Source organism: Salvia splendens, chromosome 18 (assembly GCF_004379255.2).
Source record: "Salvia splendens isolate huo1 chromosome 18, SspV2, whole genome shotgun sequence".
In the NCBI taxonomy this organism is placed as follows: Eukaryota; Viridiplantae; Streptophyta; class Magnoliopsida; order Lamiales; family Lamiaceae; genus Salvia; species Salvia splendens.
This window is the reverse complement of record NC_056049.1, coordinates 23,858,896-23,875,253: the sequence shown is the minus strand read 5'-3', so window position 1 is coordinate 23,875,253 and position 16,358 is coordinate 23,858,896. Positions and strand designations below refer to the sequence as shown.

General features: G+C 38.2%; 3 protein-coding genes across 3 annotated transcripts; all 3 read left to right on the top strand.

Moving 5' to 3' along the window:
- The first annotated feature begins 2,491 nt into the window (after positions 1–2,491).
- Positions 2,492–3,814, top strand: LOC121776382 (probable aquaporin PIP1-5). Its single transcript, XM_042173553.1, has 3 exons — positions 2,492–3,221; positions 3,348–3,488; positions 3,566–3,814. Exons 1-3 carry the CDS (start codon positions 2,595–2,597, stop codon positions 3,656–3,658), a joined length of 861 nt encoding a protein of 286 aa, XP_042029487.1. The 5' UTR covers positions 2,492–2,594; the 3' UTR covers positions 3,659–3,814.
- A 3,731-nt stretch (positions 3,815–7,545) lies between these two features.
- Positions 7,546–9,314, top strand: LOC121776442 (probable aquaporin PIP1-4). Its single transcript, XM_042173616.1, has 4 exons — positions 7,546–7,952; positions 8,188–8,483; positions 8,612–8,752; positions 9,002–9,314. Exons 1-4 carry the CDS (start codon positions 7,622–7,624, stop codon positions 9,089–9,091), a joined length of 858 nt encoding a protein of 285 aa, XP_042029550.1. The 5' UTR covers positions 7,546–7,621; the 3' UTR covers positions 9,092–9,314.
- Positions 9,315–10,294: 980 nt separating this feature from the next.
- LOC121776443 (eukaryotic translation initiation factor 3 subunit F-like) lies at positions 10,295–13,571 on the top strand. Its single transcript, XM_042173617.1, has 6 exons — positions 10,295–10,598; positions 10,851–10,930; positions 11,465–11,691; positions 12,675–12,796; positions 12,880–12,993; positions 13,253–13,571. The coding sequence occupies exons 1-6, from the start codon at positions 10,377–10,379 to the stop codon at positions 13,340–13,342; spliced, it is 855 nt and encodes a 284-aa protein (XP_042029551.1). The 5' UTR covers positions 10,295–10,376; the 3' UTR covers positions 13,343–13,571.
- Positions 13,572–16,358: the final 2,787 nt, after the last annotated feature.

Genomic DNA, 16,358 nt, shown 5'->3' with positions numbered 1-16,358 from the left:
CTCTGTTTTGTCGTGCTTTATTCAATGTTTCAAATTTAAAACGCCAAACCTCTATATCACATTCACTTGTCAATTCTCTTTACCTAACACATTTAGTTACCTTAGATATTTTGCTTGGTGTTAAAGTGTTTCTATTTACTGAAAGTGCATATTCTTTGGGGACGAATGAAGTATTGTTTTGTGTGTTAAGTAAAGAGATAAAATATTGACATGAGATTTTAGGAGATGTTGTTTTATATGTTAAGTAAAGAGAGAAAATATTATATTTATATTAATGTGTGAGAGCCTGACAACCGGCTATTGCCAATGGAGAAACTTAAGCTCCTACCGAGGCTATATTTTGTGTAAAATGTCGTGCGAAGGCCCTGTCATTATAATAAAATATAAAAAACATTTTCTTATAAGATCCAAAAGATGAATTAAATTTATAATATATAGTCTATCGAAATAAATTTCTGTATCCGTCTTTAATCCGTCACTAATGGGGTATGAGTAATGACTAATAGTATGACATGTATGACAGTCTATCATGATATTTTGTGTGTATATTAAGATTGTTGTCTAAATATATTATTTCTGTGTTTATTAAGAAACACAATTATTTATGTGTATTAAAATTTTCATGTTGTAACGTAAACTCGTATCGAAGTTGATTGCACAGCTAGGATTGATCCGCTGTTCCTTTTGATTTCAGAATCTTTTGCCGTTTTAATTGCCAATTTGTTATGTTCAATGATAAGATAAAATTTTGAAACAACAATACAATTGCTTTTTTACTCTTAAGTTATTTTATTGACCTAACAGCTTTTTTTACAAGAATAAAAACAATTAATCCTCTTATCTTTTCATCCAATTTGAGCTTAAATTTATAACTATAAGGCTAAAATTGTTAGAAAAATATAGTTTTTTTTAATCATATGCTTTTAAAATGACACACATGGAAAAATATCATCTTGCTCCTGCCTATAATAATATCAATATGAATTGTGATGACAACAAAGAAATGGGGTTGCTCGAATTCCTCTTCCATACTGCTCCAAATAACTAGAATCTACCCTATAAACAATGGTTGATCCAGATGAAGTTGAAGAGTTGATCGACCCTACCGGCTCTAAAGATAAGAAATCTCCCAATAAAATTTAGTATTTGCAGTTGTTATCTACCACAATATACGATGGCAACACCACTTAAATTCTTCGGGATTGAGGTCCACTTAAGTTCTCCACAGCTATCCCAAGACTTGAGCCTTGGCTTTGTTTATTTTAAACTAACATGCTCATATCGTAGATAAATACTCTCTCCATCCCATATAATTTGACCCAGTTTTCCATTTTGAGTCGTCCCACATAATTTGACTCATTTCACTTTTACCATTTTTGATAGTGGACCCCACATTCCACTAACCCATTCCTACTCACATTTAATTATAAACTAATATATAAAAGTAGGACCCACATTCCACTAACTTTTTCAACTCACTTCTCATTACATTTCTTAAAACCCGTGTCCGGTCAAAGTGTCCCAAATTATGTGGGACGGAGGGAGTAATTCACTCCAAGTTGATTTACTATAGAGTAGAGAGTAGTGATACTATTCATTTGTCAAATTAAACCTAGCTAGAGTGTGGTGTGCGTCATTATCAATTATCATCAAACAATCATGCATAAATTTGAGGACCTCAATTCGCCAGACTTCCCAAATTTCTCGCCGACAAAACACACAGCGTCGTTTTCTCCTATCCAATAAGATAATTTTAATAAAACAAAATAAAAATAAACACCACACAATTATTCAGAAGTCGGCTCTATCATATTGAAAAATGAACTCATCCATATGCAGGCCAGGCCACAAACCATCAAATCATATTCCCAAATTCTACGTTTTCTTATCGTTATTCCATTACTAATTCCATTTTCACACACTCCAACATTTAAATAACATGTCATATACTATATCAATCACCTCAAACAACCAATATGGATATACTATAAATTTATAATAAAATTATTAATTTTGAAGAAAATTAACTATCTTTGCCCATAAAAAAAGACTTTATAACACTATACTACTCTTATTAAATATATGGGCTGCAATTTTTACATCAAAATCTTACTTTTCCTAGATAACCGCGTTAAATAAGATCTTACTCTTTTTATGTAGTTGTGTCGATTAAAATAAGCCCAAGTTCTTATATCGATAAAAATTGCTAATGAATTACTCTGCATCCCATTTCATTTCAAGGGATAAATTTATATTTCATATGTGCAATAATTTATTATTGAGTCGTAGCGCAGTTACCAGCATGAAATTGTGAGAGACTTTTGTCTTTAATCCGTAAACCCCGATCAAGCAGGATTAGTCAAATTCTACCACAAATTTAGTACACCTATAATTGAACCCAAAAAAAAAAAACTAAATTTAATGGGACAGAGAGAGTACTAAAAATAACACGAACATTTGGGGTTCTCAAATGCCAACCCAATCCAACTCCCTTATCACATTCCATCCCTATAAATAATCCCCTCACATTACCCCATCACTCAAACACAACCAAAATCCCACAAAAACATTCAATCTTTCTCTAATTTGCATCAATGGAGAACAAAGAAGAGGACGTCCGAGTCGGAGCCAACAAATTCCACGAGCACCAGCCGATCGGCACGGCGGCGCAGAGCCAGGACAAGGACTACAAGGAGCCCCCTCCGGCCCCCTTCATCGACGCCGCTGAATTCGCCTCGTGGTCGTTCTACCGTGCCGGCATCGCCGAGTTCATCGCCACCTTCCTCTTCCTCTACATCACCGTCCTCACCGTCATGGGCGTCAGCAAATCCGACTCCAAATGCGCCACCGTCGGCATCCAGGGCATCGCCTGGGCCTTCGGCGGAATGATCTTCGCCCTCGTCTACTGCACCGCCGGGATCTCCGGCGGCCACATCAACCCGGCCGTGACCTTCGGGCTCTTCCTCGCGAGGAAGCTGTCGCTCAACCGGGCGGTGTTCTACATGGTGATGCAGTGCCTCGGCGCCATCTGCGGCGCCGGGGTCGTGAAGGGGTTCGGGAAGAGCCTCTACATGGCCAAGGGCGGCGGCGCGAATGTCGTCGCGCACGGCTACACCAAGGGGAGCGGCCTTGGCGCGGAGATTGTTGGCACTTTCGTGCTTGTCTACACCGTCTTCTCTGCCACTGACGCCAAGCGCAGCGCCAGAGACTCTCATGTCCCAGTAAGATAAATGAGAAATCATTATTAATTTTTTATTAAAAAAGTATATTTGAAGCACGACTTAATTAATAAGATATTTAAGTTTATGAATTATTAATTGACTAATGAAATGTTTTTTCCTTTCTAGATATTGGCTCCGTTGCCAATTGGGTTCGCGGTGTTCTTGGTGCACTTGGCCACGATCCCGATCACCGGGACCGGTATCAACCCGGCCAGGAGTCTCGGGGCGGCAATCATCTACAACAAGAGCCACGCGTGGGACGACCACGTAAGCTTCCTAATCTCATTAAAGATTTCGTTTTGAAAAAATAATATTTAACTAGATTTGTCTTTCGTGCGATGCAGTGGGTGTTCTGGGTCGGACCATTCATCGGGGCAGCACTTGCGGCTCTCTACCATCAAGTGGTGATCAGAGCAATTCCGTTCAAGTCCAAGTGAAGACTCTGATTGCTTTTTTCAATTTGTGTAATCTCATAATATTTAGGGCTTATTTTTTTTCTCCAATGTTTTTGGTATTTGATTTGAGTTTGCTTTGCCCAGTTGTATTGTAAAGTGTATCATTTAAGTAATAATCTTATAATGGGTTTGGAATTATTTGAATGAGAGCCTATCGGAGGGATTGTCTATTGTTTCATGTTCACTTTTCTTCTGTTTTGCTTTTGTTTGATTTATCCATCCATTAGGCAATCCACAATAGGAATAGCCCAGCAATAGCCTAGCCACTGCCGCATCATCAACACTAAAAATCCTCCTGCCACATCATCAAAACAAGCAAATAGCCCAACAATAGCCCAGTCATAGTCTAGCCACATACTATCCACATCACTATTAACAAATATATACAAAATGAAATAATTAACAATCACACAATATACGGAATTAAATTTACGACACAAAAACGAGAAAATTCACTAATATTAATAAAATTTAAAAAGTAAATTAATTTAAAAAAATACATAATTAAAAAAAACTAACGGCGGTCAATCCTTCGCGCTCATAACTCTTCAATTAAATCCTTTTGGAGTCGAATATGAGCCGCCGTTTGGCGCATGTCGGTATGTGCTTGTAGGAGGCCGGCTTCATCGTGAGGTACCCCACTCCGTACGTTGGGGGCGGCCACGCCGTGGCTTGGACCGGCTTCATTATCGTCGTTGACCCAATTGGTCAGTTCGCCACCTTCATCTTCGACAATCATGTTGTGCATGATAATACAGGCGTACATTATATCAGCAATGCATTGGACATTCCACAAACGCGTTGGACCCTTAATTAGCGCCCATCGAGACTGGAGCACACCAAATGCAAGCTCCACGTCCTTGCGCGCCGACTCCTGCCGTGCCGCAAAGTAGGCCTTCTTCTCATCTCCTGGGCATCAGATCGTCTTCACAAAGATGGGCCACCTAGGGTATATCCCATCCGCCAAGTAGTAGCCCATATCATGTTGGTTACCGTTGGTGACAAAACTGATGGCTGGACCGACGCCCTGACACTGCTCGTTGAAAAGTGGCGACGAGTTGAGGACGTTGAGGTCTTTGTTCGAACCAGCTATCCCAAAATACGCATGCCAAATCCAAAGTCGGTAATCAGCTATGGCCTCCAGGATCATCGTGGGATTCTTTCCCTTGTAGCCGGACGTGTAGAACCCCTTCCAGCTGCGGGATAGTTCTTCCACTCCCAATGCATACAATCTATGCTGCCTAACATACTCGGAAACCCATGCTGACTCCCGTGCATCCGCAACAGATCTTGGCAGTCTTCGGGGGGTAGGCGTTCGGAGATACTGATCACCGAATACTTCTATCACTCTCAGACAGAAATTCTTAAGACATTGCAGGGCAGTCGTCTCACCGATGTGGAGATACTCGTCCCACATGTCTGCCGCGCCTCCGTAGGCCAATTGCTGGATTGCCGTAGTGCACTTTTGAATAGGTGTGTGGCCGGGCCTGCCAGACGCATCGTGTCTGAAGCGGAAATACAGATATCGAGACTCCAAAGCGTTGACAATACGCATAAACAGGTCCCTGGTCATCCTAAAACGACGCCTGAAAAGGTTGGCGTTGAACCGAGGCTCCTGTGCGAAGTAGTCTTCGTATAGACGCTGATGTGCAGCTACGTGATCCCGATCAATCACACTGCGGCGGTGGACCACTGGGGGAGGTCGAGGTATCGCCGGCTGCAAGGCCCTTTCCATCCATTGGTTTATCGCGTTGGTCGTATAGGCGTCCAACGCTTCGGCCATTCGACGTTCGTACTCCTCAGCATCCCCTCCGCTACCACCACTACCACCACCAGCGTTACTCATTTTGCGTTGTTGCTCTTGTACATAAATTAAGATAGAGAGAGTACTCGTTAAAACAAGTGGTGCGAATGAAAATGACGAGCAAAGCGCGTATATATAGTGTTTCGAAAAAAAAAAAATTCGCGCTAGGCGGTGCGCTGGGCGATCCGGGCGCTGCAATAGCGCCGAGCGGATCGCCCAGCGCACCGCCCAGTGCCACGAAACCGCCCAGCGCTGCGCGGTTTCTCTCTCCATTCGTCCGCTGAGCGACTGCAATAGACCGCCCAGCGAACCGCCCAGCGCCGACGCTCGGCTGGGCGGTCCGCTGGGCGCTATTGTGGATGGTCTTAGCAATATTTTAGTCAAATGCCATTTTTGACAATATAGTAGTCATTCCATCTTATAAAAGATATTTCATTTTCCATTTTAGCTTATCCCATAAAAAATGTCACATACTTATTTGGAAAAAGTTTCCTCTCACGTCATTATATAAAAATATATTTTCTCTCTCCACTCAATACTCAAAACAAAACTTCTCCAAATCTTGTGTCATCCCACGTGTGTAACATTTTTTTGGAACGGAGGGACTTTAAATATTCCATCTGCAGCCGTCAAACTAAGCTTGGCCACAACTTTTTACTCACATTCGTATGTCTGTGAATGAAATTAGTAACAACCATGAATTGGAGTGACCAACTCATGTTTTGCCTTTCTACCTAGGAAAATAAAGAATTGTAGATTATGATTTTATAAAATTTCTATGTTATGCCATTTAACAAAATTATACGAATCCAACTCGACAACAAAGAAAAGATTTCAATTTTCAAGCATCAAGAGCCGTGTAAAGCAGTCCTTCTAGGTCTAACGTACAACCCGTTATTTTTCGATGTAAGAAACATAGTCACCCAAGCTATAAATTGACAAGCTAGAATGTCCAAATCTAACACCAAAGAAGAAGCAATAACCATCAAAGAGAAATTACAAATCAAACACAAAAAATACCTCCAATCAAAATAACAAGACACTTAAAGCTAGTAAATCAAAACAAAATTAGGAACACTAAATCACTATTCTCCATGTCATATTCTAATGTGCAACACATGGCTCATTGAGTTGCACCGTTTCAATCTTACCCCCATAATATTTTTAGGAACTCATCATTTTTATAAGCTCTATTCTATAACATTCTTTTTTATTCATGTCACCTCCTATTCTCAATGTTAAATTCCTGTGCTTTTCTACAATTATTTTTTTTACAGATTTATTACGATGTAACAAAAGATAAAAAAGGGATGTGTTTACTGTTGGTATCACAAACTAATTATCCACACAACACATGTTGAATACGAACAATACGAAAATTAGAATGTATTTGTTTCATACTGTCAAATCTGAAATAGAGTTGATCGTCTTCCAATTGGGAAAACAAAAATTAGATTGTCGTTTGTTACATTCAGAATGTAATACCATCAACATATTTATATGTTTCACTTAAGAATCTCTTAGTAAAGAACAAGTCACTAATTTTATTTTATAACTTCAATTTTTGAATGATATACGTGAACAATAAGTCTCTACACTTTTATAGGTGGATCGAACGACCCCTGATTGATTTATTTATAATAATAACTTAGTAAATCACTTCATTAGATTAATCGATAAATGGTTATGAATATATATAACACTAAGTCAAACTATATTATAATCTTCCCATATTAATTGTATTTTCAAGAAATATATTTTGAGCCACTCAGTAATCATTATATACTAGAGGGTGGTGGGCGGTGCATGGTTCCAATTTCTTTGTAGAAAATGAATCATTTCTTCACAAAATTTGAACCCCACTAGCCAGAATGGCTGCCGACCAAATACAACGTCGTTTTCCCCATTCCAACGAATTATACTTGCGCAAAATTTTTTTAAAAAAACCCACAAAAAATTAAACCCCACAAATTATTATTGGTCGGCTATATCATACTCTAAAAATACCTCATCATTGGCCCACTTCCACCACAATTTCTCCATATAAATTCTCCCAACATTACCCCATCACTTCACCTCTAATTCAACACAACCATCTCCACTCAAATTTAGTACTATTTCGCTTTGGTTTTAGAAAAAAAATGGAGAACAAGGAGGAGGATGTGAGGGTGGGAGCCAACAAGTTCCCCGAGCACCAGCCGATCGGCACGGCGGCTCAGAGCCAGGACAAGGACTACAAGGAGCCCCCGCCCGCCCCCCTCATCGATGCTGCTGAGTTTGCCTCGTGGTCTTTCTATAGGGCCGGGATAGCCGAGTTCATTGCCACTTTCCTTTTCCTATACATCACCGTCCTCACGGTGATGGGAGTCAGCAAATCTGACTCCAAATGTTCAACTGTCGGCATTCAGGGCATCGCCTGGGCCTTTGGTGGCATGATCTTCGCCCTCGTCTATTGCACCGCTGGAATCTCAGGTTTGACCCTTTTACTTGTTGGGAGACGCTATTTTGAGTGATATCATTCTGCTATAAAAATAGTCATTTTTCTTTTTCATCTGTCTACCAAAATTAATCTCATACTAAAATTAAAGTCACTTCCAATTTATTAATCAAACCTTTTCCCTCCTTTTATCCTTATTTTCTCTTTCTATGTCTCTTATAATTTATCAATTTTTACAAAGAGTGAAACACAAGCGATTGGTGTTTGCAGGTGGACACATTAATCCGGCGGTGACGTTGGGGCTGTTCTTGGCGAGGAAGCTGTCGCTGAACCGTGCGGTTTTCTACATGGTGATGCAGTGCTTGGGAGCCATTTGCGGCGCTGGCGTCGTGAAGGGGTTCGGGAAGAGCCTCTACATGACCAAGGGCGGCGGTGCCAACGTGGTCGCACATGGCTACACTAAGGGCAGCGGCCTCGGTGCTGAGATCATCGGCACTTTCGTGCTTGTTTACACCGTCTTCTCTGCCACTGACGCCAAGCGCAGCGCCAGAGACTCCCATGTCCCCGTTAGTATATACTTTTATTATAATTACAAAAATTATATAACTCGTATTATTTGTTAAGACGTTTCCCTTTAATTAATGGAAAATTCATGAGTCAACAAACAAACTTATTGACAATGTTGTGGTTTTAGATATTGGCCCCATTGCCTATTGGGTTCGCCGTGTTCTTGGTGCACTTGGCAACAATTCCCGTCACCGGAACAGGTATCAACCCTGCCCGGAGTCTCGGAGCTGCCATCATCTACAACAAGAGCCACGCCTGGGATGATCATGTATGCTCCTCCTCCCTTTTAAGCATCGTTCATTATAACTGGTTCATTACTTTAGGTCATAAAAAATCAAGAAATTTGTGTTTTGCATTTAAACTAGTACGCACTCCACACACTTTGTTGCACTTAAAAAAGTTTTTTTAATGAGCTAGTAATAGCGAAACAGTTGATAATATGAGTCACTTATAATATATCGTAAAATTGTTACATATGAGTCACTTATAATATATCGTAAAATTGTTGCATGTGTAGTGGATATTCTGGGTCGGACCTTTCATCGGAGCGGCGTTGGCAGCTCTCTACCATCAAGTGGTGATAAGGGCCATTCCATTCAAGAAGTGATGGAAACCATCCAATTTTTAGAATAATTGGATTTTCTCAAATTATTTTCTCTTTTTCTTTTTGTTATTTTGTACCATTTGGTTTGCCAGCTTATTGTATTGTAAATTATATGGTTTGTCATGAGAGGCCAGTGTGTAGGCCAAGGCAATAAGTTGCCAACCTATGTGATTTGGAAAGGGATTTTTAATTATTTTAATGAAAATTCCTTCACGAGATTTGGTGATTTTGTTGTCTTTTCTGTATTATTATTTTTATGTCGTGGTTATTAAGTGGGTACTATTAATTAAGTAAGCATATGGTGAGATCATGTTAAGCTAAATATTATATATACTAAGTTCTTTTCTTGTAAAGTTGGTGGTTTTGTGAAGAAAAAACTTAAACTAATGACATTTTTAATGAAAATTGAACGTTTGAGACACAAAATAGGATCAATTTATTAAAAATATAGAGTTTTTATTTTATTAACTTGTCGATGTCCTAGCATCTATTTTTCGGAGTTTTATAAACAATTAATTGATTTAATGTGCCATGCTCATGGTACAATTAATAATATCGAGTATAAATTAACATAATAGTTACCGTTTCAACAGAAAATAAAAGGTTGGATGATATTACATTTATTATTTCCCTATAAAGCAAAAAATATTTGAAAGTTTTTGAAACAAATATGGTCAAAGATCAATTGTTCTGGCAAAAAGGCTTATGTAAAAGTTGGATAAATTTTATATCATCAACCAAACTTCATGCACGATCTATAATCAATACTTCAAATTGTAGTATTATAATGAAAATTGATAAAAGAGTCCACTCCCATGGTGAGATTTAAACATATAGTTTTAATGTTTTTTACGTCAAATTATAAGTATTATCAAGATTTCTAATTTGAGGTGCATATTTCATAAATCACATTTGTCAACTTTTAGTTGTAAAAAGGAGAAGAAATAAAGAAAATTCAGTGGCAAAAACGAATAAAATAAGTTTACAACTATGTGTAAATGGGAAAAATAGCAAATATTTCGAATTCCAAAAGAAAACATAATCTAAATGATGATTAATTAAAAAATAAAACTATTTATTACATCCGAATTTATGGTGCTTTTGGGCCTCTGAAAACGAAACAGGCTTAAACGAGGCCCATATTATTGGCCCGCTTCGGGCCCGTTTAATCCATCCCCAATTTCGCCTAATGCTGAGTTATTTCTCTCAATTTTAGCTCAACCCTAAAACCCTAGAATCCCTCTTCTCTGTCTCTACAATCATCCAGTTGCACCGCACCGTCGCAACGATGGGATCTAGCGGACAAACGGTCCTGCAGTATGTACCATCACCGGCAAGCGTGTCGGCGAAGGTTCATCCGCTGGTTATATTCAACATCTGCGACTGTTACGTGAGGCGGCCGGACCAAGCCGAGCGCGTCATCGGCACGCTTCTCGGCTCCGTTTTGCCCGACGGCACCGTCGACATTCGCAATTCCTACGCCGTTCCTCACAATGAGTCCTCCGATCAGGTGATTCAACATTTCTACTTTTCACCTTTTCACCAATATTTGAGATTAATTGAAGGTTATTCTAATTATGCTCTATTATGAATTGCGTTTGTTTTTGTATAACTTTTTTTAAACTGAGAGAGTGTTTTGCGAAGCCTTCTGGCGCGATTTATCGGGAAACGAGTTATGTGATTCGTTTAGCTCAAATTGGAGCTTCTTTTCCTCTGTTTACTATGTTTGTATGTATTGATGAGTTTGTCTGTGTGATTTTAGGTTGCGCTTGATATTGATTATCATCAGAATATGTTGACTTCCCACCAGAAGGTGAATCCAAAGGAAGCTATTGTTGGATGGTAATTTCTTGGTTATAATTCGAGTTCACTAGCTTTTTTTACTCTTAACTGTTGTGATAAGACATTAGAGCCATACTTGTTTGAGTGGTGATGTCTTCTTGATTTCTTTATATGCTTAGTAGGACTTAGTATTTTGTTATTAATGTCATCTTGTGACTTAAAGGTTGTATCTTTGGTAGGCATCTTCACTTAAGAGTCGTAGCTTTATCAGAAAGAATTACCTAAACAATGTGAAAGAGAAAGATAGATGGAAATATGTCCCCTGGAGTATTCAACTCTTGGTTTATATTTTTATGAATTTTGACCAACGGAAGGAGAATAATAAGATTTCATTTTTTCAATTTTCATGATAATAGTATTGATAGGTGTTGATTTTATTTTGGTTAATATTCATTTCAGTGTTTACGTCAACTAAGTAACAACGTGATTAATGAGATTGGATGGATCGCTTGATGACTTGATCTCAGTTTTACAATTTAATTTCTTAGTTTTGGAAACTGATTAAGAAATTTTGTTACATTCTTGTCTGGATAGGTTTTCAACTGGTGGAGTAATTGGTGGCAGTGCATTGATCCACGAGTTCTACTCTAGAGAAGTTAACAACCCTATCCATTTGACCGTTGATACTGAATTTAGAACTGGAAATGCTTCAATTAAGGCTTTTGTCTCCGTGGGACTGTCTCTTGGAGACCAACAACTTGCTGCACAATTTCAAGAAATTCCACTCGATCTACGCATGGTTGAGGCAGAGCAGATTGGGTGTAAGAATCAACCTTAATCCATGGGTTTAATTAAATGTGCTGTTTAAGGGTCTTTTCGTTTACTAACGGAACTATTAGTCCATCATTCAAATATTTCACTGAGTGTGTGCTTTACATGATATCAGTGGCTATGTAGGGACAAATGGTTTTATCAATGCATTTAAACCTTCTAACTAGCAAATAACATTTTATTTGGAAAAAGTTGACATTATGGTTTTAATCTTGGGCACAGGGGGGGAAGGGTAGGCTCAACAGTAACTGTCAACTTTGTATTTTAAGCATGATGTTTGATATGTTTAATTTATTTATCTAATTGCATCTTGTCTTTCATGTTCTTTCTATCTGATTTGAGGTCTAAGCCACTCTTCAGGACTGGGCTGTTTCTGTACCTTCAGGACTTCTTTTCCAATGAACTTTCATTAGCTAGCACCTGTTAAATGGATCCTGTTCATTTTTACTTCTTTTTAATGACATGTAGTTAGCTTTTTAGTACCTATGTCAGAAGGATCGTTGTTTTTTTACCTGTCAACAGTGTCCCTATTAAATACGTATCACTTAAGAGCAATGTTATCAATCTCGTATGGCGGCTGATGGCGGTTCGCCTAAAAACCGCCACAGGGATATGGCGTATTAGTATGGCGGTAAATAATTAAATAAATAAAATAATACTTATATATTTACATATAATTCAGAAATTAGAAAATAATTAAAATATAACATCTAAAACACTTTAAACAATTAATAAAGTTTAATATACAACTCTAACCTCCATGTTTCTTGCACAATGCCCCATTCCTAAATACAATACACACGCAATGTTGTCAAATGTCGGATATGGTGGTGCTATGGCGTTTCCACCACTGAACGCCATGTCATAGCGCCATGGCGCCGCCATATCCGCTATTTGATAACATTGCTTAAGAGAAAATCAGTTTTTCACATATTTTACCTTTCTAATATCTTATTTGGATTTACTTGCGCAGTTGATGTCCTTAAGCCAACAATTGCTGACAAGCTTCCAAATGATCTTGAGGGAATGGAAGCCACCATGGAACGATTGCTTGCCCTAATCGATGATGTGTACAAATATGTTGATGATGTCGTGGTGAGAAAGCTGTTTCTGCGCTTTCGGATATCTTGTTTGCTTCCTTGCTTGTGATTTTGACACCAAATTTTTTACTGTTTCAGGAAGGACGCACTGCCCCTGACAATAAAATTGGAAGATTTTTATCTGATACCATAGCAGCTCTTCCCAAACTATCTCCAAAAGCTTTTGACAAGCTAGTGAACGACAGTCTGCAGGTATGACCCCCACTGAATGATGGTTGTTTGAACTAACCAACAATTATAATTAGCATATTCAAGACATGAACAAATATACTGCTGAAGGTCATGAGCTATAGAAATTCTTTATCATTAAACAAACCATTTGTTATGCTCCAAGGTGTTTAGTAAATTCTGCAGTTTCCGCTACGTTTAATGCCTTTGCAGTCATAGTAAGTGTTTGAGGCGTTCTTTTGTTGCCGAATTAATCCTCAACCATGTCTTTTTCTTCTTGCAGGACCAACTTCTGTTGCTTTATTTGTCTAGCATTACGAGAACACAACTTAGCTTAGCCGAAAAGCTCAATACTGCTGCCCAGATCCTTTGATGGATCACCATTCTAGTTTCTCGGTACACCATGATAGTATCTGTCATGTAGTTTTTTTCTTTTCGAGATGTACGACCTTTCCTTTTCATTTATGATTTGCTTTGTTGAGAATCTCTTTTTTTTGGCCAGAACAAACTAGCTATTTGCTTCACCTTTGTTTGTCCCTGGTAAAAATTATTATGGAACAGCAATCTATATTGATATACTTTAGTGACTAGTTTATTAGGCATATTTTATTGCATTGAGCTTTTCTGTGCACTTTTGTTTTCCGCCAAGTTTTTACTATAATTCAAATGTCCGAGTTGGTGATTGTCTAATTTTATCACTTAGTGCTTTTTCCTCTTGTGAGTGTAGGATTTTGGTTGAAATATATGATGTGATTCTGCATTAATGTTTCAAAATATGGTTGATTGGAAATAAGCTTAGGAAATTTTCTGATCTAGTTCTGTGTCATGTCTGTTTTATCTGCCCTTGAAAATGTATAGAAAAGAAAAGAGAAGTTGATTGAATTTGAGTATTATGATCATTAAATCTGTATGAATAAACTGTTGTAATGTGGGAAGGGAAAGAAAGAACATGGAAATGAGTATTGGAAATGAGAGATAAAAGAAAAGAGTTGCAACTTTGCCAATAGAGAGAGAACCATCCCATTGCTTGAATAAATAATTTTCATCAACACATCAAAAACAATACCTGGTACAACATTCAAATGGGGGAACCATCAACACAATGGTTGGGATTGTTAATTCTCTGAAATTAGGAGTAGATGATTTAGGGAGAGTCAATTAGCATTGGTAGATTCTATAGGCTCCTTAACCCTATCAATCAGAGTATATTTTGTTGGATGAGTAAATGAATTTAAATTTAAAGACAGCTCTACGGAGGACTCGGAATCTGATACCTTTGGGCAAATTTTTTAAGTGACTGATTCAACTGCACCGCGAATCCATACTCCAGTTAACCCCCCTCCGACCTAGCCCTACGGGTTGATACCGCTTGGCCCTACGCGTATGGAGGATTTTTTGGAAGAATTCAGTACCACTATGTTGATAAGAGGGCTTGAACATGCGACCCCAACCAACAATGTCTAAGTCATTTACCGGTCAGGGTATCTTGATTGTGGGGGCGGACGACTCTAGTATTTGGACGCCGAGAACGCGAAAACGGCTGAAAACGTTCCGAGTCGGAATGACTTGAAATTTGCACTTTGTTTGCAAATCCAACTTAAAAATTCCACCAGCTCTCCACTTTCAGTTTCTAGCTTACCACGGATTCCTTGATATTTTCTTACTTGGCCACTTTGATTCCCAACCGACTCCATCTTTTATAGACAACTCCTCCAGGGAATTAAGGGTGTCCAAGCGTTCGGGTTATTCTCTTAACACCAGGCACTCACGAATCCATAATTTTTAGAGACTCTAATTGTTATAGAATAAATGGGCAGACATTATTTCAATTCTAATCCAGATATTACGAGAGTCCTTGAATTATTGACGGAGGAATTTATGAATTCCACCCTCGTCAATCCCAACAATTAAAGAGTTTACGGATTAGGCAAGTCCTCTAGCCTTGGGACTTCCTACATTTTGAGTATTGGAATACACTCTCATTATTTCTTTCATTCACATCATCCCCTTCACCGATAATATCAAAATCCCCGTCCCAGCAAAACACCAATTTAGATAAGTTTGACTTCTACACCATCTTAATTCTTAATAAAATGACACATATGGTTTTTGGTACGAGATTTTATGTAGTGTTGTTTTGTGAGTTAATGAAGAGAGGGTAAAGCAAGAGAGAGAGAAAAGTAGAGAGAGAGTTGTTTCCATTTTAGGAAACGTTTCATTTTTAATAGGACAACTTAAAAAGTAAAACGTTTCATTTTTAATGGGAGAGAGTGAGTATTTGCGTTCATAGCCTCTTCCTTGTCACGCACCCTTTCAAGATGGTAAATCTTTAGTGTACCTTTTAGATATTTCAAACTTCTGAGCTTTTCAATTTGGTAGTCTTTCTCTTTGCCTACTTTAAAGTGTTGAAGTGTTTCGACTAGTTAATCTCTCCATCTTTGTAGGCAACTTGCTTTCAAAATTAGACAAAGATGCCTTAAATTAAAAGTACTTCAACGTATTTGGTAGTTTATTCAGATACCATATTTATGATCTTAATGTTTGGAAGTGATGGAGTTCACCAATCCACTCTGGAATATTTGCAATTGATGTCTGGGAAATACTGAGATTTCTCAAATATATCAAATCCCTAATTTAACTATGCAACTCTTTATGATTATATAGACATTTGGAGTAAGAGAATATGCTACCAGAAGTTCCACCTCCCAAGAGTAATGTGTGTAAATTCCTCAACACTTTTCTTAAATATGCCTTAATTCCTTTTTGTGAAACATGTATCGAACTAGGATTCTGCCATCTGTATTATTAGATAAAACAGAAGATGCAAGATCATGCACAAGATCATGCATCACAGAATATTCTCTTCCAACATAATATGCCTATGCAATTTAAAATAGAGTAATGTAGAAGCACATTAAAAACATGTGGGAACTCCATATCATCTCTTCGGCTGGGTTGAAGAAACCATAAGGCCATCAAGTTTCTATCAACTTCTCCTTCATGATTTCTCAACCTTGATAAGAGCTTAATTTCAATAGTTTTGAGAAACCCATTTGGTTGGAGAAACCCTTCTACCATCCAAAGTTCGATCAAGTTATAATCAAGAGTTCCAAAATTAATGTTTACAATTAAGCATGATAGCAACTTAGCCATGGCCTTGGGTATCTTCATTTTCTTCACTTTTTTTTGGAGAACTGACTCCAGCAGTAGATGCCAAAGACACGGAAAATGGGTTGCAAGCGTTCTGTGTTAGAATGAATGACTTGAAAATCGCACGTTGCTTGCGAATTGAGCTTAGAAAATTTACTTGAAATTCGCACTGTACTAGAAATTCGCACCGTCCTTGAAATTCGTTCTTATGATTTTATGATTTTATATTAAATTTTATG

Bases quoted from the DNA above. Each gene is read 5' to 3' on its own strand.
- LOC121776382 (XM_042173553.1), top strand. From the start codon at position 2,595: ATGGAGAACAAAGAAGAGGACGTCCGAGTCGGAGCCAACAAATTCCAC. The intron at 3,222-3,347 runs GTAAGATAAATG...TTTCCTTTCTAG, and splicing joins CCAGAGACTCTCATGTCCCA to ATATTGGCTCCGTTGCCAAT. The intron at 3,489-3,565 runs GTAAGCTTCCTA...CGTGCGATGCAG, and splicing joins GCCACGCGTGGGACGACCAC to TGGGTGTTCTGGGTCGGACC.
- LOC121776443 (XM_042173617.1), top strand. From the start codon at position 10,377: ATGGGATCTAGCGGACAAACGGTCCTGCAGTATGTACCATCACCGGCA. The intron at 10,599-10,850 runs GTGATTCAACAT...GTGTGATTTTAG, and splicing joins ACAATGAGTCCTCCGATCAG to GTTGCGCTTGATATTGATTA. The intron at 12,797-12,879 runs GTGAGAAAGCTG...TTACTGTTTCAG, and splicing joins AATATGTTGATGATGTCGTG to GAAGGACGCACTGCCCCTGA.
- LOC121776442 (XM_042173616.1), top strand. From the start codon at position 7,622: ATGGAGAACAAGGAGGAGGATGTGAGGGTGGGAGCCAACAAGTTCCCC. The intron at 7,953-8,187 runs GTTTGACCCTTT...TGGTGTTTGCAG, and splicing joins TTGCACCGCTGGAATCTCAG to GTGGACACATTAATCCGGCG. The intron at 8,484-8,611 runs GTTAGTATATAC...TTGTGGTTTTAG, and splicing joins CCAGAGACTCCCATGTCCCC to ATATTGGCCCCATTGCCTAT.